We start from the raw sequence: 21,537 nt of genomic DNA, 5'->3' as shown, positions 1-21,537 counted from the left end.
CTAACACCTTCAACATATTGTCTAGCTAACACCAATTGTTACAATTAACCTGAGAATGCAACTTTTTTAAAAAAAAGGTTTTGTGATTTACACATGAAAGAAGTGAAACTATCATGGTATTCGAAAAGATGAAAGACTCAACAGACAATCAAGGTATTTTTCAATGTATAATTTCAGTTACACCACACTGTAAACGTTTGCTATAAATTCTGCGCCTTACAATTGTGTCCTCCATAATCACCTGATGAAGGAGTGGCACTCTGAAAGCTACTGTGCTTCCAAGTAAACCTGTTGGACTATAATCTAGTGTTGTGTGATTTTTAACTTTGTACACTCCAGTCCAACACCGGCATCTCCAAATCATAGTTTTAAACAGATTGTGTTTAAGGAGAAATGGTGATCACTGTTTCCAAAAGGTGGGAGACATGTTTTAACAATTAAAAGACTTTATTCCTCTTCCTGTGGAGCCAGCCCCAAAGCCCAGCCTCAGTTAGTTGGAGTACAACAGCTGTGGAATTTTTCTGGCACAAACAAATGACTCCCAAACCAGATATGCGGCCAGCTTGAAAGTGGCATTTGTGGCTTAGGAGAGATATTGCTCCATCAGAAATGGCTTGCCACTCACTCCACAAAGCTGCAGCCAGTGTCTTCAAATCAGGAACCTAGTTGGGAGCAGCTGGAAGTTTTAAAATGAATACCTGTGGTTGTCTCTTGTTTTACTGTAACTGTATGTTTTTGTCTGCCGTCTTGTGGATTGTTTGCGAATTTATTGTTCTTTTTTTTAATAGATATATATGACATTCCTTTTGCCAGGACATAAATACAGTCAAACTATGGTACATCTGGCTCTTTGTGAAGATTAGCCTTTGAATCAGGAACATGTTGTAAATTCAGATAATGTGCAATTGAAGGTTTCACTTGAAAGTGTAGTAAAAATACTTTGTCCATTACTAGTCACATAGCAGAATGTAACTTATGAATGCTTAACTGCTTTCTATGAAGTTTTTTTGCCAACATTTAAATAAAGACTTTAACCAGTTAATTTTAAATGTGTTTAGGCTGTCATCAAAATATTCGACATGTAGTTTCCAAGATAGTTGAAATGAAGTTGTCAAAAAATTATTACAAAATTTTGGTTAAGCAAAACCTTCAGTTTTACATTTGATATCTTGCCATGAATTTGGTGTCTGGTGAAAATGTCAAATCTCAATCTCCCCAAACAACATAGCAATTTTAACTGAGCCATTCATCAAGTGTGCTTTATCAAGTTGATTAATGTATTATTTTAAATCAGCATTTTCTGCAACCTGTCAAGAAATATACAGCCTTGCTTGTTGTGAGACATAACGCTGACTCAGATGTACCTTAGATTGACTCGTTAGACGAAGTTTCAATTCCGATTTAAGTTCCAAGAAGCAAGATCCAGAGGCTAATTTGCTTACTGCTTTGGTTTCTTGGTATTTGTCCTTTGATTTATTGATTAGTTGGCTTTATATTCTTTCAGTCGCTCAGTGTACCTGCTTGCTATTGTGTATATTAACCTCTACAGTTATTTTGATCAAGTAGGCAGTGTGTTCGTTTTGTTTGGCACATATGCTATTGTACATTTATTTAAGCTTCATGGTCCTTTAAAGGTTACTAGACTGCATCAGACCAGCCCAGCTAATTATACTCCATGAAAAATGCAATCTTCTACATGGTTCAGTGCATACAGTACAAAGAATTTGATCCTTAGTTGAATAGTGTTCAGAGAAAGCTCATGTTACTTACTGCAGTGGGTTTGAAGATTCATTGTCATTTGTTCAATGTAACATTCAGAATTCTGGAAATATTCAGCGTAATTCGAAAAAGAGTTTGCTTGTTCAGTGGCACAGCTAATCCTTATATATATATTGATGCCTGAATTATAAAATACTGCATTTTGGTAATAAGATTCTAATGGCAACAGTGTGGACTTAGGTCTACAATCAAATCAACCATTATATAATTGAGTGGCAGAACAGACTTGAGGGGCCAAGTGGCCTATACCTGCCCTTACTACTTTCTGATCCTATAATTTGTTTTCCTCAAATGATATAAATATTCATGGTCACAACATATTTAGATTGAAAATAACATTACTTTTGTGGAAAAGATGGAAGAAAGTAAAGCATTGAGTCATTTCACAATGACATCACAAGCAGCTGATCTGTTTTAATGTGATTTCAGAATCTCAAACAGATTCATAAATAAAGATTTTGCTAAACATGTTTATAAAGATTGTAGCTCTTTCAAATCAGTTTGGAAAATTTAATCATGAATGCATATGCTAAGAATGGTTTGGACCATTCTAACAAACCAATCCATTTCAAGTTGCATTGACAGTCATGGAGATGTAAAGCACGAAAACAGACCCTTCAGTTCAACTTGTCCATACCGACTGGATATCCTAAATTAATCTAGTCCCATTTGCCAGCATTTGGCCCATATCCCTCTAAACTATATTCCTATTCATATAGTTATCCAGATGCCTTTTAAGTATTGTAATTGTACCAGCCTCTACCACCTCCTCTGGCAGTTCATTCCATACATGCAACACCCTCTGAGAGAAAACATTCCCCTTTAGGACCCTTTTAAATCTTTCCCCTCACACCTTAAATCTATACCCTCTAGATTTGGACCCTGGGAAAAAGACCTTGACTATTCACTTTATCCATGTTCCTCATGATTTTACAAACTTCCATAAGTCACCCCTCAGCATCCAACACTTCAGGGAAAATAGCCCAACCTATTCAATGTTTCCCCATAGCTCAAGCCCTCCATACCTGGCAACATCCTTATAAATCTTTTCTGAATCCTTTCAAGTTTCACAAGATCCTTCTTAGAGCAAGGAAACCAGAATTGAACACAGTATTCCAAAAGTGTCCTAACCAATGTCCTGTACAGCTGCAACGTGACCTCCCAATTCCTGTACTTAATGCACTGAAAGATAAAGGCAAGCAAACCAAAAGCTGTCTTCACTACCCTGTCTATCTGTGACTCCACTTTCAAGAAATTATGAACCTGCACTCCAAAGTCTCTTTGTTCAGGAACTCTCCCCAGGACCTTACCATCAAGTGTATAAGTCCTCCTTTTATTTGCCGTCCCAAAATGTAGCACCTCACATTTATCTACATTACACTCCATCTGCCACTCCTAGGCCCATCTTACCAAGGTCCCATTGTACTCTGAGGTAACCTGTTCACTACTCCCTCCATTTTGGTGTCATCTGCAAACTTGCCTTCTATATTCATGTTCAAATCATATATATAAATGGCAAAAAAATTGTGGACCCAGCACTGATCCTTCTGGTCATAGGCTTCCAATCCAAAAAGAAACCATCCACCACCACCCTGTGCCTCCTACCTTTAAGCCAGTTTTGATGAACTCAAACAAAATTTTAATTCAATGTTATCCATTCTGTTCACAAGAAAAACCTACAGAGTAATTGTACAGTAGTTTCTTTGGATGGAAATGACAGTAAATTACACCCATTTCTTAGCTCAAAGTAAAATGTTTTCCAAGGTTATGTATTTTCACTAAGGAAGTCCAGTATTTTGTTTATTACCTTGATTCCCAAGGCTGAAATAGCCTCTAAATATATCTTTGGATGATGTTTGATCTGAAGTGTTTGTGCATTCCCTGCCTCTTCCCTTGACTCCTCACCTAATTTTTTCCAGACTCCCTCAATACATCCTCACAAATTGACATTTTGTATTCCCAGTCATTTCAACTCTAGTCACCACTGTCAGTAAAAACAAAAATCTGAAGAAGACCATTTAAGAGCATTTCCCTCATGGTTTTTGGAAGTTGCGTCTGCTTAAATGTTTGATACCTTAATATATAGTTTGTGAAATTTTACCTGGAATGTTAAGAAATTTGGACTGTGAAGCAGTATCTTTGAATGCTAATAGTTGCATGAAAGTCGCAAAATAAAAAGATTTTAAACCAGGAAAATTTAACAGTGATGTTTAAAGGATTAGTAGAACTATTTTTGGTCCAGAATAATAGTACAAGCAATATATCTCTGAAGTACAGCAATATATTTGGCGGCACGGTGGCACAGTGGTTAGCACTGCTGCTTCACAGCGCCAGAGACCCGGGTTCAATTCCCGCCTCAGGCGACTGACTGTGTGGAGTTTGCACGTTCTCCCCGTGTCTGCGTGGGTTTCCTCTAGTGTTAGGTAAGGGGTAAATGTAGGGGTATGGGTGGGTTGCGCTTCGGCGGGTCGGTGTGGACTTGTTGGGCCGAAGGGCCTGTTTCCACACTGTAATGTAATCTAATCTAATCTATCACACTAAACTCAAATTCTGATGACAGGTTGGAATCTGCAAAATTGGCAAATGGCACAATAAGGCATCAGGCGAGTATGTCTGATGTCTTCATGCACTATGCTTTTTTTTAAATCTAGCCTATTTGTCTAATCAACTTGTTCAGAGAACTTATTACACACGTTGGAACAGGTGGGATTTGAACCTGGGCGCCTCAGTGCAGGGGTAAAAACACTTACCACTGTGCCACACGAGACCAAGAGCAGAAAAGATGGCAGGCATCCCACTCAATTGAGCCACTTAAGCAACCGATTAAAGGGCTTTACTTACTGACAGCTTGCTGATGCAGGCATGCAAGACTAGCCGATGAAATCTGACATCTGCCAGTGAATTCCAAGAGAAGTAGTCCTTTTTGGTCTAATGGAGGGGCCCCATCTGGTGAGGCACCACCTGTGCTCTGCACCCTCATACTCTATACCCTCACACCACCCTGTTAATATCGGCCAGCCTGGTATTAACATCCCTAGATCCCACTAAGCTATCTTCAGGTACACCCAGCCCATTAGAACATAGAACAATACAGCGCAGAACAAGCCCTTTGGCCCTCGATGTTGGGCCGACCCGTGAACTATTCTCAACTTGTCCCCCTACACTATCCCATCATCATCCATGTGTTCATCCAAGGATTGTTTAAATCTCCCTAATGTGGCTGAGTTAACTACATTGACAGGTAGGGCATTCCATGCCCTTACCACTCTCTGAGTAAAGAACCTGCCTCTGACATTTGTCTTAAATCTAACACCCCTCAATTTGTAGTTATGCCCCCTCATACAAGCTGATGTCATCATCCTAGGAAAAAGACTTTCACTGTCTACCCTATCCAATCCTCTGATCATCTCTATCAAATCCCCTCTTAGCCTTCTTCTTTGCAATGAGAATAGACCCAAGTCTCTCAGTCTTTCCTCATAAGACCTTCCCTCCAGACCAGACAACATCCTGGTAAATCCCCTCTGCACTTTTTCCAGTTCTTCCACATCCTTCCCAAAATATGGTGACCAGAACTGTACACAATATTCCAATTGTGACCGCACCAGTGTTTTGTGTAGTTGCAGCTCTGGAACTCAATCCCTCTACAAATGAAACCTAACACACTGTATGCCTTTTTAACAGCACTATCAACGTGGGTGACAACTTTCAGGGATCTATATACATGGACTCCCTCTGCACATCCATACTACCAAGAATCTTTCCATTGACCCAGTACTCTGCCTTCCTCTTATTCTTCCCAAAGTGCATCACCTCACATTTAGTTGCATTGAACTCCATTTGCTACCTCTCAGCCCAATTCTGCAGCTTATCTAAGTCCCCCTTCAATCTGTAATATTCTTCTAAACTGTCCACTACTGCACCGACTTTAGTGTCAGCTGCACATTTAATAATCCATCCACCTATGCCTGCGTTTAAGACCTTCCTCTTATTCTTCCCAAAGTGCATCACCTCACATTTAGTTGTATTGAACTCCATTTGCTACCTCTCAGCCCAATTCTGCAGCTTATCTATGTCCCCCTTCAATCTGTAATATTCTTCTAAACTGTCCACTACTGCACCGACGTTAGTGTCAGCTGCACATTTAATAATCCATCCACCTATGCCTGCGTTTAAGTCATTTATAAAAGTGACAAACAGTAGTGGTCCCAAAACAGATCCCTGTGCCACACCACTGGTAACCAGACTCCAGGCTGAATATTTTCCATCAACCACCACTCGCTGCTTTCTTTCAGAAAGCTAGTTTCTAATCCAAGATGCTAAATTACCCTCAATCCCATGCCTCTGCATTTTCTCCAACAGCGTACCATGTGGAGCCTTATCAAAGGCTTTACTGAAGTCCATGTATACCACGTCACCTGCTCTACCTTCATCTACATGCTTGGTCACCTTCTCAAAAAACTCAGTGATGTTTGTGAGACACGACCTGCCCTTGATGAAACCATGTTGACTATCTGAAATCAAATTGTTGCTTGCTAGATGATTATAAATCTCATTTCTTATCATCCTTTCCAAAACCTTTCCTACAACAGAAGTAAGGCTCACTGGTCTATAATTACCTGGGTCATCTCTACTGCCCTTCTTGAGCAAGGGCACAACATTTGCAATCCTGCAGTCCTCTGGTATTAAACTGTAGACAATGATGACTGAAATATCAAAGCCAAAGGCTCTGCTATCTCCTCCCTAGCTTCCCAGAGAATCCTCCAATAGATCCCATCCGGCCCAGGGACTTGTCTACTTTCACTCCTTCTAGAATTGATAGCACCTGTTCGTAACTAACCTCGATACTTTCTAGTCTAATATCTCGTACCTCATTCCTCTCCTCTACAATATTCTCCTTTTCCTGAGTGAAAACCGATGAGAAATGTTCGTTTAGCACCTCTCCGATCTCCACAGGGCCCACCTTCAACTTCCCATTTCTGTCTTTGACTGGTCCTATTCCTACCCTAATCATCCTCTTATTCCTCACATACCTATAGAAAGCTTTAGGGTTCTCCTTTATTCTATTTGCTAAAGACTGCTTGTATCCTCTCTTTGCTCTTCTTAACGCTCTCTTTAAGTGCTTCCTAGCTGCTCTGTAACTCTCCATCGCCTCATCTGTACCATCTTGCCTCTTCAGCACATAAGCCTCTTTCTTCTTCTTAACAAGAGATGCAATTTCTGTAGTAAACCACGGTTCCCTTACCTTATCGCTTCCTCCCTGCCTGACAGGGACATACCTATCAAAGACACGCAATATCTGTTCCTTAAACTAGCTCCACATTTCCATCGTTTGCATCCCCCTCATTTTGCTACCCCATTCTATGCATCCTAATTCTTTCCTAATCGCATTATAATTGCCCTTGCCCCATTGATAACTCTTGACCTGTGGCATGTACCTCTCCATTTCCATCACTAAACTAAACATAACTGAATTATGGTCACTCTCTCTAAAGTGCTCACCTACAACTAAATCAAACACCTGGCCTGGTTCATTGCTAAGCACCAGATCCAGTGTGGCCTCTCCTCTTGTCGGCCCTTCAACATTCTGTGTCAGGAAACCCTCCTGTACACATTGGACAAAAACTGATCCATCCAACGTAATAGAGTTATAGCATTTCCAGTCAATGTTGGGGAAGTTAAAAGTCCCTCATAATGACATCCCTGTCCAGAATAATTTTGCCAATCCTCTCTCCCACCTCCCCGGAACTCTGTGGAGGCCGATAAAAAAACTCCAAGCAGTGTGACCTCTCCTCTCCTGTATCATCCCACCCGACCCCCCCCCCCCCCGCCGTCTTTTACCGCCTTGTCTGTTCTTGATGAAAGATCTATACCCTGGAACCTGCAACATCCATTCCTCACCCTGCTCTATCCATGTATCCATGTCTCCGAAATGGCCACAAAATCGAAGTCCTAGGTACCTATCCATGCTGCAAGCTCACCTACCTTACTTCGGATACTTCTGGCGTTGAAATAGACACAATTCAAACCAGCTTGCTGTCTGCCAACACATTCCTGTGAACCCTACTCTCATTCCCCTCTACACTGCAACTACACCTCTGGTTCCCATCCCCATGCTGAGCTAGTTTAAATAGCACCAGAAAATTTCCCATCCAGGATATTAGTACCCCTCTGGTTCAAGTGAAGACCGTCCTGTTTGTAGAGGGTCCCACCTTCCCAAGAATGAGCCCCAATTATCCAAGTACCTGAAACCCTCCCTCCTGCACCATCCTTGCAGCCACGTGTTCAGCTGATATCTCTCCCTATTCCTAGCCTCGCTATCACATGGCACGGGTAACAAACCAGAGATAACAACTCTGTTTGTTCTAGCTCTCAGCTTCAACCCTAGCTCCCTGAAATCCTGCCTTACATCCCTATCCCTCTTTCTACCTATGTCGTTGGTACCTACATGGACCACAACATGAGGCTGGCCGCCCTCTCCCTTCATGACCCCAAAAATACGATCCGAGGCGTCACAGACCCTGGCACCTGGGAGGCAACACACCGACTGCGAGTCTCGTTCTCTAACTATTGAGTGCCCAATGACTAACATTCTCCTCCTTTCTCTCCTTCCCTTCTGTGCAACAGAGACAGGCTCCTTTCCAGAGACCTGGGCCTCACTGCATATCCCTGGTAAGTCGTCCCCCTCAACAGTATCCTAGATGGTATACATATTTTTCAGAGGAACGACCACAGGGGATCTCTCCACTGACTGTTTTCTCCCCCTTCGAACAGTCACCCAGCTTTCTTCTTGCTTTGGAGTAACTACTTCTCTGTAACTCTTATCTATCACAGCCTCTGCATCACGAATGATCCTAAGTTCATCCAGTTCCCGCTCCAGTTCCCTAACACGGTCTTGGAGGAGTGAGAGTTGGATATACTTCCTGCAGATGTACTTGGATGGGATACTAATGGCATCCCTTACCTCAAACATCCTGCCGGAGGAACATTGCTCTCCCTGCACTGACATCCCTGCTAGTCCCCTTATCACAAAATAAAAAAGAAGAGACGCTTACCTGATGTGTCCCTGGTCTTTTAGGTTAGAGTAGGTGGTTGGATGTGAGGCCCTACAAAGGTAGGGTCTCAGGTTTAGAAAACACTGACTTATATTGCTGGATGGAAATAAAAATAAGAAGTCCCTCCTTTCCCAGAAACGTCTGCTCTCTGATTTCAAATATAAAAGCTCAAATCCGTAACTCACTGCTCCCAGCAAACCCCCGGTCCAAGCTCCCGCCCTTCAAGTTGCTGCTGCCGCTGAAAAACAGAAATGGAGGAGTCCCGCGCTCGTGCTAAGTTTTTAAAGGTTCAATTCAGTGACTCACCGCTCCCGGCAGGTTCCGGTCCAAGCTCCATCCCTTCGAGTTGCTGCTGCCGCTGAAAAATAGAAATGGAGGAGTCCCGCACTCGAGCTAAGTGTTTAAAGGTTCAAATCAGTGACTTATCGCTCCCGGCATCACTGAACGCTCATCTGGCAGTTGCAGTCCCAGGAATGGCCACCATTAACAGAGGCACTGTCGAGCTGCAGACCCCTTGGACAATCAGCTTTTTGAAGACAAGCTGCCATTCATACAGGGGATGTCAGCCCTGGTAGCAGGTTTGTAATTGGCCAATGCAAGGACTGTCTCCCCCACCCCCAGGTTTCATACCAGTTGAAACCAAAAGAGAAAATGCTGGAAAATCTCAGCAGGTCTGGCAGCATCTGTAAGGAGAGAAAAGACCTGATGTTTTGAGTCTAACTGACCCTTTGTCAAAGTTTTGACAAAGGGTCAGTTCGACTCGAAACGTCAGCTCTTTTCTCTCCTTACATATGCTGCCAGACCTGCTGATCTTTTCTAGCATCCGCAGTAATTTGCTTTCATCCCAGTTGAAGTGGGCTCATCTCTGGCTTTCAGCCAAGCTGACAATGCTTTGGCCTCAGTCATAAATATCAGCCTTTAGGCTCTCCAGAGCCTTCTTTTGCAATTGATAGGAAATATAGAAACAAGTCAAGCATTTATGTAATCACTCTTCTATATCTCAGGTCTTCCTCAAGCCCTTTGCAGTTCAAAAGTACTTCATTGGTTGTGGGTGCTGTTGTAATGCAGGAGGTATGGCAGGCAATCACACATTGTAATAAGTAAATAAATTGATTTGGAAAAAGATCAGAAGTCAGTATAGCACCTTTGCCTCTGGAGATTTTGCCTCATTATTTGTAACATTTTACACAATAATTGCACAATGTTGTTTGGTGCTACATAATTTATTATTTTGAATTAATTTTAGCTATTGTACTTCTCTTGAAGAATTCAGGTGAAGGTACTTAGCTTCTATTTTTAAATGTAAAGATAATATGTTTTCATATTATCTGTGAGAGCTCATAGATTCATTTTAGAAATCACAGAGATCTTTATCAGCTATAGAATGACCACAGTTTTCTTGGATTGTACAAGATTTACTGGAAAGAACCAAGCCCACATTCCCTGGTTCTGCAGATTAGAAATCTCATTCAGCCAATGTAATTTGAGCAATTGTGAATCTGTAATTACATGTGCCTTTCTAGCCTCAAGCTAGTTGGAGAAACATCAGTGTGACTTCTTGGATGTCTCAAATGGCACTAGAATCCAATAGTGATGATAACAAGGAACTACACAAGAAAACAATATGGAAATAGCAATCAAATAGCACAAATATTCCAAACTTTTGTGGGTCAGACCTAGTACAAGTAGGAGAGTAGAAAAAGTAGAGTAGAACAGCATGATTCTGTTCTTTTGTTGCATCTACAGAATAATAAAAGAATGTGTACTGTTTGTGATTCTTGTTTAAAAAAAAGTAGTGGTTTGAGGAAAGATTTGGAATGTTGATATTTAAAAGCAGCAGGTTTTTTATACATTTTCCCATCAGTATACAATCCACTAAAAGTTTGTATTAAGAGAAAAAAAACAGTGCTAATATGTAATTACATATTTCTGTAATTAAATAAGTAAAAACCCATTTCTATGCTTTATTATAATTTGCATAGTCCAGGTATTTCTTTCTCATGAATACATAACAAAATTCCACCTAAAGACGTGAGGATGTTCTGAATTGTACACTTTGTGACGTTCAAAATGTAGACAGGAAGGTCCCATCTGATTTGAAAGTTATTTATCAACTTGGAAGAAAAATTGAAGAAAGAAAATCTTGATGATTGCTTGTATTGTAAAGCAATAAGAGAAATTATTGCCTTCATCAGTTCACTCAAGCATCATATAATGCGCAAATATAGCCTATTTTTGTAAGTTTAATAGTCGTGTTGAATGATAATGTGATTTAAGTAAACAGATACGTTTTTGAAAAATCTTGTGCATTTTTAATTAAAAATTGATTACTTTTAGAAGGTAACTATATGGGTTAATTGTCGTAACAGCAAAATCATCTTAAAGGGATAGACTTTCTTCTGGTTAAAAACTTAATTTGTATTATCAACATTAATTAGAAAATGCACTGTCTCCAAACATGTTGACTCATTTTAGGTTTTTCTAGTATCTTAGACACATAGCCACAGTGAATATCGATTAACTACCCTGCAGTTGACTCGTTATATCTAAACTAACTTAATTCTCTCCTATGTCTAATTTAGTGCGTTTTCCAATATCTAAATGACTAATCAATATCAGTGCCAAGTCGTTGGTCTGAAATAATGAACAGGATTTTCACCCCAGTATGAGGTCAAGAACAGACATGGAGGACATGTAATTTTGACATTGGCCCACTTGCTAGTTTATTGGCATCATCCTCCCTGAGAAATTTGGCAAAGACCATATCAGAGCACTGAATTGCAGCCACCTAAAATGATGGTCAGATTATTAAAGATTTCTTAGAGATTTAACGGCCATTCTTGATTTCAAATTTGTTAATATTGCTCTGAGAACATCTCTCTGCTTACCTCCAATGGCAGGCTGTAATTCTTTAAGTACTAAAAAGAGAGCTCAGCCACCATCTCTTATTGGACAAGAAGCGTACCCTACAGCTCCTATTTGAACGCTTCAGGCAAAATCACTGTGGGAGAGCTGTTTCTGATAATGTCCTGACCCAAAGTGTAAATTCCTGCTTCTTGACTCTGTTTTGCTGCCTGCTGAGTATTTCCAATATGTTTTTTTTATGTCAGTACCAGGAATCCTGGCTACATTCTCTTCTGCCCAGTGACACGGTCCAGTCCTAGTGGCACAGGTACCATTTATAAGCATGTATATAAGTGATCTGGCTGAGATCTGCATAAACTGATGATCCAGCCTATGATACCCATAGTCAATATACTTCTGTGTATCTTCACATGACTTGAGGGTCACTGATAATGCTGAAGACATGTTTTACTTTGTACATGCAAATGACAGTTCACATATACATTCAATCGGTAAATTATCAATTGCTTCCACAAAATATTTCATTAGAGGGTCAGTGTGGACTGGTTGGACCGAAGGGCCTGTTTCCATACTGTAAGGAATCTAATCTCTTCTAATATCCAAGAAGACAGATATTAGTAAACTGCAATTTTCTTTTGCAGTGTAAGTAAAGTTTTGTTATTAGCTTTAATTTATAACTTACATAGCTTAAATTTTTATTATTAATTATGATTGCACAATTATATTAAAATATTGTTACATCCAACAATAAATTGATTTAGTTTTTATTTTTCTCTGCTGGCTCATTCCTATGCTGAGTCTGAGCAAAACTTTTTTCAATGTGAATACATTCAATTTAAAATGCTAATCTTGTTGAAGCTACTACACGGTAGGTCTTTTATCTGGAATTGTCTTAAAGTGTTTTTGATTTAGTTAAGAATTTATGATTTTACGTTACAGAGTGCTGCAGCTTGTGGTCTAGAGACTCACAGTGATGCCATACAGCCCAGCCACATCAGAGAGGTGATCCGACGGTATAGCCACAAAATTGGCCCTCTTTCCCCATTCACAGTATGTAATAACAGAGCTATAAAAAGTTATATTTATATGTAAACGCGTTTTTAGTTTCAAGTGGTCAAAGTTCGAAGTATTGAAATTGTTGTGAGCAATTTGTGGCAGTAGTAATTTTCTTGAGAAGAGAAGTTTATGAAATTCTCTAAGGAGAATAAATACTTCATTTTTTGGCAACTGAAGTATTACTCAGTATTATTTTCCATTACAGTTCACTTGTTTTATGTTACTTCAGCACCTTATGGTTGACATATCTAGTTAATTCAATTGCATAGTCATTCATGTAGTTAATTAGCTGAATGGTGAACTAATATCCAACAAGTTGGGCAGCACGGTGGCTCAGTGGTTAGCAATGCTGCCTCACAGTGCCAGGGACATGGGTTCAATTCCCGCCTTTGGCAGCTGTCTGTGTGGAGTTTGCACGTTCTACCCGTGTCTGCGTGGGTTTCCTCCGGGTGCCCACGGTTTCCCCTCTCAGTCCAAAGATGTGCAGGTTAGGTGAATTTGCCATTCTAAATTGTTTGTAGTTTTCGATGGATTAGTCAGGGGTAAATGTAGGGGAATGGGTCTGGGTGGGTTGCTCTTCGGAGGGTCGGTATGGACTTGTTGGGCTGAAGGGCCTGTAGGGAATCTAATCTAATCTAAAAAATGTTTACTGCATACTGCTATTACTGGAAACTTTGCTTTAAATACTTTCAGTTAAAACATTTGACTTAATAATGACTTTGTCTCAGAATTGAAGACTTTCAAGAGCAAGAAGCATTAAACTATCAACTCCAAGCAACTTGATTCTTAGCTTTCTGAACTATCTGGTGCTTTTTGACATTTGGTTATAGGATTATAGCCAACATGTAGTCTGCCAAACTACAACCAGCTGGCTTGGTCATAAAAGTTGGAATGTTTGCTTACTTTTGTTATCACACTTAATAAAGTTCAAATTAACCATATAGATAGATATGTGGATGGGATCTATTAAGAACTGTAATTGCTAATATTTCTTTCCATAAAACTCTGAAGTTATTTTATTGGAAAATAACTTCTCTTTCCTAAGCATCAGCATTTAAAAAGTATTGATGAGCATCTTCTACCTCCTTTTATGTTAGCATTACAACAAATAATTATTTATTGCAGCTCACTCACAAATGTCATACAATATGAAAACATTTTTAAAAAAAGTTATATTGCCACATTCCTGGTAAATGAGTATTTTTTTCTTGATCTGCATAGGTCAGTATAAATCAAAACAGCTATATAACAAAAATTACAATTGTTGCTTATAACATTACATCATGTACAATTCACTTTAAAACTGCAGGGTTTGATGTTATTTTCTGATTGTTCCTGATTGTTCTAATTTTATTACTCTAAATAACAGAGAGTAATAAAATTAGAACATATAACTTGGCCTTGAAATTCCTATAATAGCTGGAAGATTAGAAAAAACAGCAGTATTTCTGTTTGGTGTAAATTCTAGTTAATTTGATTATAATGAGGTGCTCGTGCTATTTTGGCAGACTGGAGTGTTAGTTCCAGCAGGGAGTTAACTTTGCCATAGTGTCATAGCCATGCTGACAAAATGACAAGATGAGCTGCAAGCCCAGAATTGATTTACCTCTTTCTCAGGGCCACCAATTTCTTTGTGATTCTTTGCCAGAGGGAAATTGACATCTTAAGAATAATTGCTGCCAGGAGTTACTTGTGTCGCACAGTACACTGCTGCTTTGTCAGGTATACAATACACCCGTGCTGATTTAAGAATGCTCATGAGTCAAGAGTGTGGTGCTGGAAACGCACAGCAGGTCAGGCAGCATTCGAGGAGCAGGAGAGTCAGTAGCCTTTCATAGGAATGCTCATGTCATTCTACTAGTTTAATCTCTTCTATTGGCATCACCACAAATAAGGTAGACTCAAGCAGCACCACCAACCTTCTTATGGAACTCCCATGCCTGTAATCCTTCATTCACAGTGATGAGATCTGCAGTCATCAATCTGCTCAGTACTCTGCTATATCTACTTTTGATTCCCTTGGTAACAAAATCATTACTTTTATCCACTTGGATGATCCAACGAATGAGACCCCCAGTATAGATCCCTTGAGCTATTTATCAACAGATCCAGCTGCACTATATCAAGCACTGTCAGGGAACAACTTCAAATCCAATTTATTCTAACTGTTTCCTTTTCCTTATGAGATGTCGGTCTTGCTTTCAAAGCTACTGCCATTCTTTGCCTGCCCATCCATTTTGGATGGAAAAATAAAGTATGCAATATGCATGCTGTGGAGAGAAACTGAAATGTCTGGATAAACAGAGAGAACCTAAGAATAAAATATGTAATCCCTTGAAGATATCAAGCCAAGTAGATAAAGCCATGAAGAAGACAGCAGTAATTTGGATATTATAAATTAGTGCAAGCATAGTAGGCTGAAAGGCTAATAATAAACTTATCAAAACATTAGTTCAACTACAGTTAGTGTACAGGATTTAGCATTAACCCTTCATTGTAAAGCTATAGGGCATGAACATCTTAGATTCAATAAGACAATCCTGGGAATGTGAATTGTATTATATTTAGAAAAGACATACAAAACTAAGACAAACCACACTATAGTGCAGACACTAACAGAAAATTTAAGATTTTTGTAAACTGAGGTTTTCATTTAGTAATGCAATGAATGAATAAAGACTATTCACTGTGATTTATCTAATTTTAATGAGCTGAGGTGTGGGAGGGGTTCGGCAACCAGTCCTCTCCCAATAGGCAATTTTATATTAATTTTTTCATAAAATTGCATAAATCAAATGTAATCTATATTCCTATTTCAATACTGACTGGCTAGGTTTACCTGACATCAAGAAACCTAGCAATTTATAAGGGATAAGAATGACTGAATTAACTTTTCAAGCACTTGTATGGGGCAGGAGGAGCAGCTGTAATTTCTGCTTTCATTCTCTCCAAAGCTAACCCTCAGCCTCTGGAATAAAAGCACAGAGGCTGGTATCCCGCCACCAAGTCACCCTTTATTTACTTGTGCTGGGTTTCCTCTGGGGTGCTCCAGTTTCCTCCCACAGTCCAAAGATGTGCAGGTCAGGTGAATTGGCCATGCTAAATTGCCATGCTAATCATTTTAGGTGCATAAGTCAGAGTGAAATGGGTCTGGATGCGTTACTCTTCGCAGGGTAGGTATGGACTGGTTGGCTCTGAAGGGCCTGTTTCCACGCTGTAGGAATCTAATCTCATAACTCAGTACACTGGCTGTGGCCAGTCAGCTCAGAGTCAGTGCCCTGAACAGAGGAGGTTCTAAATCCCCTGTTTATATTGATTAGTCAGGGCTTCCTGATTGGCCCAGGTTAACAAGGCTCTCATAATCAATGAGATCCACTTGGTTCCAATCACTACAGCCACCAAAGTACCCCACAAACACTGACTACTCACCATCTCTTTCGCTAGTCTCTCAACCGTAGCCTCCTGACTAAGCCTCCTAACACAAAGTACCCACCTCACTTCCAGCATTGCCAACCCTTCCCAAAGGGCTCCTCCAAGGATCTGCAACCAGGGGAACAGACAACCCACCTACCTGCTCCTGAGTTTTGGCACCTTTTGGTTTCAGTAGGATGGCGGGGAGATCTTAAGGTGACAGACAAGCTGACTTCAGGGGGGGAGTCCAATGGCAACAAGAATGTACATTGAGGGAAACCCAGACTTAATTCATACCCTCTCCTTGGAAATTCCACCATAGCCACTATCAAGGTCAATGGACAAATACCGTCCTTCTATGCTATATCCTTTGACAGTTCTACGATCCTTCTCCAACCACCTCATCTCTGAATTTGCAAATGAACAAAGAACAAGAGTAGAAAATGTGTTGCTGGAAAAGCGCAGCAGGTCAGGCAGCATCAAAGGAACAGGAGAATCGACGTTTTGGGCATAAGCCCTTCTTCAGGAATCAAGAGTAGGCTACCTAGCCATTTGAACCTATTCTGCCGTTCAATAAAATCATGCCTGATCTGATTTTAATCTCAAATCTATATTCCTGCATATCCCTGATAATCTTTAATTTTCCAACATTCAAAGTTCTTTAATGTGCTTTTGCTGCCTAGCTCTATGTCAATCTTTAAAGCATTGTCATGTTTGAATATCTTCAATAATATTTTCACAGGAGCAGACCGACAGTTTAAAAGATTAGGTTAACTTCCAAGTGCCCTGACAATTATTCCATAATGCTGGATAATCAACACCTTTTTTCTGAAATGAATTCCTTGACATTTGGGGGACCAATCTGTCCCAGATTAAAGGCACCAAATAAATGTAAATTCTTGGTGTTTGAAATGGACATAGAAAAGGACAGAGACGCATTGAAGCAAACTTAAGTTCCTTTTCCACCATTCTTTCCAATCCCACATTCCACACCAATCATGCTACTATTCCTGAGTTATGAGGAACTTTCAAAGGAAAAAATAAATAAATTCCAGTTGCATGTGTGATGGAATTCAGTAAATACAGCTTATTTAAAACACTTTAGGAAAGAGACACAAATGATAATTGTAAAATAAAGTAGATTTGCGTTTGCATTTTATTAGTGCCAACAGTGTCAGTAAGTAATGATTAAGCTTATGATGAATCTTTATGTATTTTTAGCCTTTAAGTATAGTGTTTAGTCAGCAACTTCTCATACCACATGAGATAAACAAGGAAGACAGATTTTAAAAGCACAAATGTTGTGGTTATTAATTTGATAATGTTGGCTAGAATGCTGATGTGCAAGTAACTTGAGTCATTAGTATGTAAAGGAAGCAATATCAGAATATTCAGGATAACCCGTTACTCATCATCTAAATTGCAACCTATTGTGTATTTACTGTCCATTTATCTTTGCTGATGCAGTTCAAGTACCTGCCAGAATCTTGTCTCTTGTCAATCAAGTAATTTTAATCGCAGTCATGGTGCAGAAAGCATGTCACCCACAATCTTTGGTCCTAGTGATTCCATTATGACAGCTGGAAGCTGGCATTGGTTGGGGGTGAGGTGACCTTAAAGGGATGATAGGGAGGATAAACTGAAATGGAAGAGAATAGTATGATACTGTTTCTCAAAAATGTTGAATAACCTAAAACAAAAGCAGAATTTTATCTTTTAAAATGGTACCAGAATGTCAGGATAAAATCAAGTTAATGTGTCTTGTTATAATAGCTCTTTGACCTGGATGTATAAGTTGTGTTGTTTAAAAACTGAGAACGATTTGGGAATACTATCTAAGGATGGTAAGGGTGAATGTTTAAACTGCCAGTTATGTATTGAATATTTCACATTGCTTTTAGTTTATATAGATGGGCATTAACACTAACAATTTAGTGTAAATTGGTTGGAATTTTGCCTTTTTTTCCTCTAAAATATCCACCTGTCTCTTGTTTTCATTTCTGAATTCACTAGATGTTTGATAATGGATGCACTGCTGTCTCTATAAAATCTGTCCCCATTTTTTGTGGAGCCCAAGATTGAATATTTGCAATCCTTTTATTTTTGCGACAGCACTGGAACGATTCTCATCGAAGTTACAAATGACACCTCGTATGATACTTCCAACAATACACAATCTCTCCCATGTTGTTTAATCAGCAGCCTTTAACACAGTCAAACTTACCACACGTTCCAAAGCTAATAAAACTTTTGGGACATTCAGTGCATGAAATACTGGCCTAACTAGTATCTAATTATAGTAATAAAATAATTTGTCTATTTGGCTCAAATGTTAAAGTAGTAATTATAGAAAAACTGCCGATATTCTCTGCCATTGCACTGTTAACGCTGAGTACCTTCTGGAGTCCGGATGCAGACAGTTAAAATCAGAAGTTGCTGTTAGTAATTTTGTGCTGTTGTGCCTTTGAAGGCTTTACAGATGGTAAATAATTCAAAGTCACTGAACTGACAAGGACTCTCATTTATGTTTTTAATATTATTTTAAAATCTCTTGAAGATATTACACCTTGTTAAATGAGGTGTAACTGTGTCTTTAAGTCATACTAAATTAATGATTATTATTGAACAAGCTCTCTGGTCCTGAATAACAAACTTATGATGAAAAACTTATGCTCAAAACATCGACTCTCTTGCTTTTCGGATGCTGCCTGACCAGCTGTTGTTTTGCAGCATTTTGACCCTCAATACAAGCTAAAAATCACACAACACCAGGTTATAGTCCAACAGGTTTATTTGTAAGCACTAGCTTTCGGAGCGTTACTCCTTCGTCAGGTGGTTGTGGAGTATAAGATTGTAGGACACAGAATTTATAGCAAAAGTTTACAGTGTGATGTAACTGAATTATATATTGAAAAAGACCAGGATTGTTTGTTAAGTCTCTCATCTTTTAGAATGGGCGTGATGGTTTCAGTTCTTTCATATGTAAGTTCCAGAACTTTCTTAAAGTTACATTCTCAAGTGAACTTGAACTAATAAATGCCATGTTAGTCTAGATAATGTATTGAAGGTGTGAGATGCCCTGTGTGAGGCTGTCTGTGCCCCAATGTTCAGACTGATTCTAATCAGTTTGGGGGGGTGGGGGTTGGTGGTGGTGATGGAAGTGGGATATGAGTGTCTGTGAGAGAGAGAGTGTGTGTGTGTGAATTTAAAGGTGTATGAGTCTGTGAAAGGGTATGAGAGAGGGTCTGTGAGAGTGTGTTAGTGGGGTCACCTGTAGGGTGACATGAACCCAAAGTCCTGGTTGAGGCCATCTCCATTGGTATCAAACTTGGCTATCAGCCTCTGCTCAACCACTTTGCATTATTGCCTGTCCCGAAGTCACCTTGGAGAATGGTCACCTGAAGGTCCGAGGTCAAATGTCCCAGACCACTGAATTGCTCTCTGACTGGGAGGGAGCACTCCTGTCGTTTAATTGTTGTGCAGTGTCCATTCATCCATTGCCATAGCCTCTACTCGGTCTCGCCATGTATGTGACAGGTACTCATGTGACTCGGCCAACGTTGTCTATCTCATACGCTGCTGGCAAGGATGCCCTGGGGAATGGTACATTGGTGAGACCGAGCAGAGGCTACAGCAAGGGATGAATGGCCACTGCACAACAATCACCAGCCAGGGGTGTTCCGTCCCAGTCGGAGAACACTTCAGTGGATCCAGGACATTCAACCTTGGACCTTCGGGTGACCATCCTCCAAGGCAGAGTTCGGGACAGGCAATAATGCAAAGTGCCTGAGCAGAGGCTGATAACCATGGGGATGGCCTCATCAAGGATCTTGGGTTCATATCGCCCTAAAGGTGACCCCACTAACACACACACAGGCGGACAGACACACATACACTCATAGACAGACAAACACTCCGACAGACACACACACATACTAACTCCTGCAGATGCTCTCATACACAAGCTCTTTCTCTTACGCTCACACATACACTCCCACACTCACACATACACTCCCACACTCACACATACACTCCCACACTCACACATGCCCCTCTCACAGGCTTTACCCCTTTACACTCACATACTTACACCCACACATCTCATAAACACTCCTTACCCCACCCCCACTACATGCACACACACACACATATAGGTTTGTGAGGTGAATTTGTACTTGCACAATGACATTTTATTTTGCTCAAAAACTGCATGAGTCCCTGTAAGATTCTGTAAATCCCTTTCTTAGATTAGAATCCGTCTGAACATTGGGGCACAGGCAGCCTCACACAGGGCCCCTCACGCCTTCAATGCATTATCTGGGTAAACATGGCACCTATTTGTTCAAGTTCACTTGAGAATGTAACTTTAAGAAAGTTCTGGAAATTACATATGAAAGAACTGAAACCAACATGCCCATTCTAAAAGATGAGAGACTTAACAAACAATCCAGGTCTTTTTCAATATATAATTTCAGTTACATCACACTGTAAATGTTTGCGATAAATCCCGTGTCTTACCACCTTATACTTCACAACCACCTGATGAAAGAGCAACACTCCAAAAGCTAGTGCTTACAAATATATCAAGAAGAATACAGCGCAGTACAGGCCTTTTGGCCCTCGATGTTGCGCCGATCCAAGCCCACCTATACTAACCCACTATCCTCCATATACCTATCCAATGCCCGCTTAAATGCCCATAAAGAGGGAGAGTCCACCACTGCTACTGGCAGGGCATTCCATGAACTTACGACTCGCTGAGTGAAGAACCTACCCCTAACTCATCGATGTTGCGCCGATCCAAGCCCACCTAACCTATACTAACCCACTATCCTCCATATACCTATCCAATGCCCGCTTAAACGCCCATAAAGAGGGAGAGTCCACCACTGCTACTGGCAGGGCATTCCATGAACTTACGACTCGCTGAGTGAAGAACCTACCCCTAACTTCAGTCCTATATCTCCCCCCCCCCTTAATTTAAAGCTATGCCCCCTTGTAATACCCGACTCCATACGCGGGAAAAGGTTCAACCCTATCTAACCCCCTAATCATCTTGTACACCTCAATCAAGTCACCCCTAAACCTTCTTTTCTCTAATGAAAACAGCCCCAAGTGTCTCAGTCTTTCCGCATACGATCTTCCTTCCATACCAGGCAACATCCTGGTAAACCTCCTCTGCACCCGTTCCAGTGCCTCCACATCCTTCCTATAGTATGGCGACCAAAACTGCACACAATACTCCAGATGCAGCCGCACCAGAGTCTTATACAACTGCAACATGACCCCAGGACTCCGGAACTCAATTCCTCTACCAATAAAAGCCAGTACGCCATATGCCTTCCTCACCGCACTATTTACCTGGGTGGCAAAT

At 40.3% G+C, this 21,537-nt stretch overlaps 1 protein-coding gene across 8 annotated transcripts in view; it reads left to right on the top strand.

Annotated features, from left to right (window-relative positions):
* Positions 1–21,537, top strand: part of supt3h (SPT3 homolog, SAGA and STAGA complex component) — a 469,791-nt gene that overhangs the window by 381,556 nt on the left and 66,698 nt on the right. For all 8 annotated transcript variants that reach the window (XM_043682678.1, XM_043682668.1, XM_043682695.1 and 5 more), the window contains one exon: positions 12,636–12,746. In XM_043682678.1, the coding sequence (XP_043538613.1) occupies positions 12,636–12,746 (111 nt within the window). The remainder of the gene's footprint in view (positions 1–12,635; positions 12,747–21,537) is intronic.

This window comes from Chiloscyllium plagiosum, chromosome 3, assembly GCF_004010195.1.
Source record: "Chiloscyllium plagiosum isolate BGI_BamShark_2017 chromosome 3, ASM401019v2, whole genome shotgun sequence".
NCBI classification, from domain to species: domain Eukaryota; kingdom Metazoa; phylum Chordata; class Chondrichthyes; order Orectolobiformes; family Hemiscylliidae; genus Chiloscyllium; species Chiloscyllium plagiosum.
This window is presented reverse-complemented; position numbering and strand designations above follow the sequence as displayed.